The 6,000-nt window shown below is 42.2% G+C and overlaps 1 protein-coding gene across 1 annotated transcript in view; it reads left to right on the forward strand.

Annotated features, from left to right (window-relative positions):
- Positions 1-6,000, forward strand: part of SLC9A9 (solute carrier family 9 member A9) — a 670,517-nt gene that overhangs the window by 214,293 nt on the left and 450,224 nt on the right. Inside the window, exon 6 of the mRNA XM_023739363.1 lies at positions 2,037-2,142. Within this exon, the coding sequence (XP_023595131.1) occupies positions 2,037-2,142 (106 nt within the window). The remainder of the gene's footprint in view (positions 1-2,036; positions 2,143-6,000) is intronic.

Consider the following 6,000-nt stretch of genomic DNA (forward strand, 5'->3'; position numbering starts at 1 on the left):
TTCTTTCATTCACTTATTAAAGGCTTACTATGTTCAGCACTGTATAGGGTCACTATGAGTCAGAATCGACTTGACCACACACAGCAACAACGACGTGTTCAGCGCTGTGCTAAGGGCTAGTGACGCGCAGAGGAAGATGAAGACCAATGAGTAAGTGAAGTAGACAGCACTGTGGTCATTGGCCTATCAGAACCCAGGACAGTGGGTATGCAGGGTGGAGCCATCTTTGGGGGGCCTGAATCCAAAGATGGCTCTTCCGTGTCTTGGTGCAACTCATCTTGCTGGAAGTATTGGGAAAGCCTCCAGTCATGTGTCCATCTGCCCTCTGCACTGCTGCCTGTGTTTTATTTCCAAAGCTCAAGTCGGATTGTGTCTCACCTCTGACGAAAGCCTTCCCGTGACTCACTCCCATTGCAGCAGGACAAGCTCCCAACTTGTTGATACTACTCATAAAACCTTCACATTCTGATCTCAGCCTCTCTCTCTTGCTTTCCCCCACTCCCATAACCCTCTTTTTTATGGCATATTTACTAACTGCACAATTTTTGGAATAAGACTTTTCTCTCTCACTTGCTGTTGAAAACTCCTTGTATAACCTACCCCAACATTTTCAGGAAGAGTTTTTTGTTTCCTCTTCCGAACTCTTATAGCAGTGTCATATACCTTTATTATAGCACTTATTAGACACCACTGTAATGATTTATTTGGGACCCAAGGAAGGACAACTCGTTTTTAGTATGCATTTACAGTAACACTTTGATATTCAGCTGGTTTAATAAGCTGTTCCAATGGTTTGGAGATGGGTACAGCTGCTCCACAAACCTGGACATTACTCTGAGCAGGGGTGTTAGGGATGTATTAGGTCAGGTTGGACCTATTCTCTTCCAGAACAATTAATCAAGTCACCAAGCAAATTGGCCAAATATTGTTCATAGAAAAGAAAGCAAAGATCAGAAATGAAAATGCCCACTCTACCTTAAAAATTTACCATTAGTATCTCAACCACCCTCTTTCCCTTTTGGCAATCAATTAAATGGATCTTCTTCCTAATGACTGCTGTTCACACTTTACATAACTGTTGTAGATATCAAGACACTGAATGGTTTTGATGAATACAGATAATCAGTGTGTGGTCATTCACTGGCCTGATGTACTCACAGAAGCTCAGTGCAAGTCCACAGCACATAGTAACCATGTAGCAGGTCAGCAGAAACAAGTCCTGAGGTGCCACTCTTAGGAGCTTCCATCATCTTCATAGATGAGTGTGACCTCACTCCCAGAGAGTGAGAGCCAGCTGTTGACCAGCTCTCCGTTTACAGAAGCAGGCACTGCAACAACGTTCATTCATTCATTCACTTAGTCACTCGTGCATCAGACACTTAGTGAGTATTTCACAAGTACTGTATGATATAAAGATGGGCCCTATCCCCAAGAAGCTCACAGTCTGTGCCGTGATAAGTTCTGTGATCTGAACCAAAAGCAGTGAGCCTAAAGAAGTGAGTGGAGTCTCTGCTGAGGGAGTGAGGGGGACAATCGAATAAATTTTGTACCAGTAATTATATGATGTGAGTGTATGTGCTTATGTGTATGAGGAAGGGCAGGCTGGTGGCAGATGGATGAGAAAGAAATTGAGGTCCTCATAGAGGGAACCAAAGTGCAAAGGTATTTGGGATACTCTATGATGTTCTTGGGAAATTATGGCAAGCAGTTCAGTGTGGCTTCAAGGAGACAGTGAAGGGTCGATGGGGCTGGAGAGGGACAGAGGGAGACATTGTTGGGAAGGTAAGCAGGTGCAGATTGTAGAAGACATATGAAGTAGTTCCAACTTTTTCTGTAAGCAATGGGGAGAGCAGAGAAATCTCTAAGCAGGGGAGTGACATGATCAGATTGTTTTTGGTATAAAGGTCTCATGTCAGTATAAAGGATGGATTTGAGAAGATCAGCATTAAATGAATGCCTTTTAGAGGTGACCACAGCTTATGAAAACTCCCTGGCTGTTTCCCAGCTAACTCTGCTGTATGTGCGTGTTTTCCTAGTGACGGTGCTGGCCATTTTCCATGAACTGCACGTTGACCTCGACCTGTACACACTATTGTTTGGGGAGAGTGTGTTGAACGATGCGGTGGCCATAGTCCTCACATAGTAAGTACCACTACTTTGTGTACTTTTCTTTTACCATGTGAAATATGCTTCTACTTGGAGATAATTTCTGATGGCTTTAAGAAGTATCTTTTCTCGTATGTCATAGAGATAGAGGCAATTTCTAGCTTTTAAGGAATTGTTATCACAGAAAATCTCCATAATGGGCACAATTCACTGGGCACCGAATTTCTAATACTATTAATGGGTTTCATGTTTCTAGCCTATTACAAGATACTACCCAGAGGGTAACAATTTCTTTTTCTCAGTGCATATATTTAGCTGAATCACTTCGGGTTCCTAAAATGCACATAAATCAGCTTTCTTCATTTCAAATCAGTATCATTTGATTTTTGTCCTCACACAAGTCATTTTTCAGACAGTTGGCTAATAGAAATCTTTGTACTTATAGTAAGTTTGGAAAATTGGAGCTAGAACTTGAGGGCCAGAATACTCTTTATATTTCAAGGTAAAGTAACGCTTTATAGGAACAAACACATCTTAAATCATCACATGGGTAAAACTGGTGGAGCTTCAGCTAAGAGCGCGTGTAATTTTCCCTTCATGCTGGAAGCATTTTCTTTCTGACATGAGAACTAGTGCTCTTTCCTCACTTCCCTTTCAGACACCTACCATTTATATTTAATAAATGCCACTTTGGTGGCTCTCACTGTGTCAGAGGTCCCTTCTCCCATTTAGATTAAGACCAACATTTTCGGCAGCTGTCATATATCCCAAAGGAAAGTAGCTTATCTGATCATTAAATGTGAGAACAGGATTTTATTCAGGGTGTTAATCACTTCAAATGCATTTTCAAATGTATGGTGAAATAACAAAGGATTTTGAAAAGTCAGATCTCACAGAGAAGAAAAAGAGACAACAGAGCCACCCTCCTCTTTTTTTCTGCCTCTTGACATTTCTGGAGCCCTTGTGGTGCAGTGGTTAATAACTCTGGCAGCTAACCAAAAGGTTGGCAGTTCAAATCCACCAGTGGCTCCTTGGAAACTCTGTGGGGCAGTTTGACCCTGTTTGATAGGTCAACTATGAGTTGGAATCGACTTGAAGGCAACAGGTTTCTTTGTTTGTTTTTGGTTTATTGACATGTCTTAAGGCAACTGAATTCAAAGCTGAGACTGAATTCAGCAACTTTCAAGTGAGAGTCTCCAAATAAACTGATGTTCCACCTGGCCCCTGCAGAAGTGCCTTTCCTGCATTCAAGGAAAGTATCAGTGAGTGCAAGCTAAGACCAGAAGCCGTGGCAGATTCACAAATGCTAGAGGGTACTTTTAAAGAGACACCAAGAACAGTTAATTAGGACATCAGGAATCCCTGTCCAAGAAATACTAGTATTAAAGGAACACTTGGAGTAAAAAAAAAAAAAAATCTGCTGAGTCCTTCATTTTCACTTCCTGAGCTGCCAAGTTGGAAAATGCCAAGCAAAGCAAAACCACGAAAGTGCAAATGAGCTTGGGAAAGAATTACACAGCTACAACTAAAGGAAGGCTTGGTCTTTCTGCGTTCAGCTCCACCATTCACGGTAGTTTTCCTCAAAATGCAGACTCGAAGGAAGAATGTTGATGCTGTTGAGCACAAGCCTGGGGGCATTTGAAACAGTCTATTTAGTCAATACGTGGTTATGACTGGCAGTGGCAGTGATGTGCCTCTCATTCCCCCCACCCCAACTCATTGTTGCATGTCTTAATAATAAAATGTGTTTTGCTCCATGGCAAGATCTTTTTCTTTCTAAGCATAAGACATTTGCCATTCTAGGTGAAATCCTGTGCTTCACAGCTTCGGCAATCCAGATACTGTGTTAAAAAGAAAGAAAAACAGTTGCCATTGAGTCGGCTCTGATTCATGGCAACCCAATGTGTGTCAGAGTAAAACTATGCTCCAGAGGGTTTTCAGTGGCTGATTTTCTGGAAGTAGACTGCCAGACCTTTCTTCCTAGGCACCTCTGGGTAGACTCAATCTTCCAACCTATTGGTTAGCAGCGAGCATTTCAATTGTTTGCACCACCCATGTATAGGGACCCTGTATTAGTTTCCTCTGGCTGCCATAACAAAATACCACAAAGTAGAGGCTTGAAACACTAGAAATTAATAGTCTCACTGTTCTAGAAGCTCGTAGTTCGAATTCAGGGTGTCAGCAGGATCATGCTATCTCTCAAGGCTCTAGGGGAAGATCCTTTTTTGTCACTCAGCTTCTGGTAGCACCATCATCCCTCTCTGTCAGCTTCTCTATGTCTTTTCTCCTGTTTCATAAGGACACCACTCAGATAGGATGAGAACCCACTCTACTCCAGTATGACCTCATGTTTACTGATAACATCTTCAAAGACCTTATATCCAAATAAGGTCACACTCACAGGTACCAAGGGTGAAAACTTCGACATAGCGTTTTGGAGGACACCATTCAATCCAAAACAAACCCCAATGAGTTCCAACCTCTTAAATAAAAGTATTCCTGAGTTAGGATGCTTGCATCACAAATGTCTGCACTTTGCAATTTTCAAGTTCCCCCTGGGACATTGGGACTCCACCAGCTCCTTCCATGAGCTCTCCTGAGTGGTATATACCTAAGGCGTTCTGGGTCAGAAAGCACCATCAGTGCTATCTGTTGCTTACCACTTCCTCTCCCTTGCTGAATTTTCAGTGTGTTGTACTCTTCACTTTTTCTCACTAATTCACTCACTAGCTTCTCCTTTTTTTTTATTATTGTACTTTAGATGAAGGTTTACAGAACAAACTAGCTTCTCATTAAACAATTAGTATACATATTATTTTGTTACATTGATTAACAACACCACAACATGTCAACACTCTCCCCTTCTCCACCTTGGGTCCCGTATTACCAGCTTTCCTGTCCCCTCCTGCCTTCTAGTCCTTGCCCCTGGGTTGGTGTGCCCCTTTAGTCTCGTTTTGTTTTGTAGGCCTGTCTAATCTTTGGCTGAAGTGTGAACCTCAGGAATGACTTCATTGCTGAGCTGCAGGGGTTTCCGGGGGCCATACTCTCAGGGTTTCTCCAATCTGTCAGACCAGTAAGTCTGGTCTTTTTTTTTTTTTGTGAGTTAGAATTTTGTTCTACATTTTTCTCCAGCTCTGTCCAGAACCCTCTTCTATGATCCCTGTCAGAGTGGGCAGTGGTAGTAGCTGGGCACCATCTAGTTGTACTGAACTCAGTCTGGTGGAGGCCATGGTAGTTGTGGTCCTTTAGTCCTTTGGACTAATCTTTACCTTGTGTGTTTAGTTTTCTTCATTCTGCTTTGCTCCCAAAGGGGTGAGACCATTGCAGTATCTTAGATGGCCACTCATAGGCTTCTAAGACCCCAGATACTACTCACCAAAGTAGAATGTAGAACATTTTCTTTATAAACTAAGTTATGCAATTGAGCTAGATGTTCCCCAGGACCACAGCCCTCAGCCCAGTGATTTGGTCCCTCAGGGACTTTGGCTGTGTTTATGGAACTTCCATGACCTTACCTTGTGCAAGTTGTGTTAGCTTCCCCAGTACTGTGTACGGTCGTACCCTTGACCAGAGTTACCGCTTATCTATTGTCTATTTAGTGTTGTTTCATTCACACCCTCCCACTCCCTCGTAACCATCAAAGATTGTTTCTTTTTGTGTGTTAACCTGTTCATGAATTTTTATAGTAGTGGTCTCGTACAATTGTCCTTTTGTGACTGACTTATTTCACTCAGCATAATGCCCTCCAGATTCATCCATGTTGTGAAATGCTTTGCAGATTCATCATTGTTCTTTATCGTTGCATAGTACTCCATTGTGTGTATGTACCATAGTTTATTTATCCATTCATCTGTTGATGGGCATCTAGGTTGTTTCCATCTTTTTGCTATTGTG

Source organism: Trichechus manatus, unplaced genomic scaffold (genome assembly GCF_000243295.1).
Source record: "Trichechus manatus latirostris isolate Lorelei unplaced genomic scaffold, TriManLat1.0 scaffold00132, whole genome shotgun sequence".
In the NCBI taxonomy this organism is placed as follows: domain Eukaryota; kingdom Metazoa; phylum Chordata; class Mammalia; order Sirenia; family Trichechidae; genus Trichechus; species Trichechus manatus.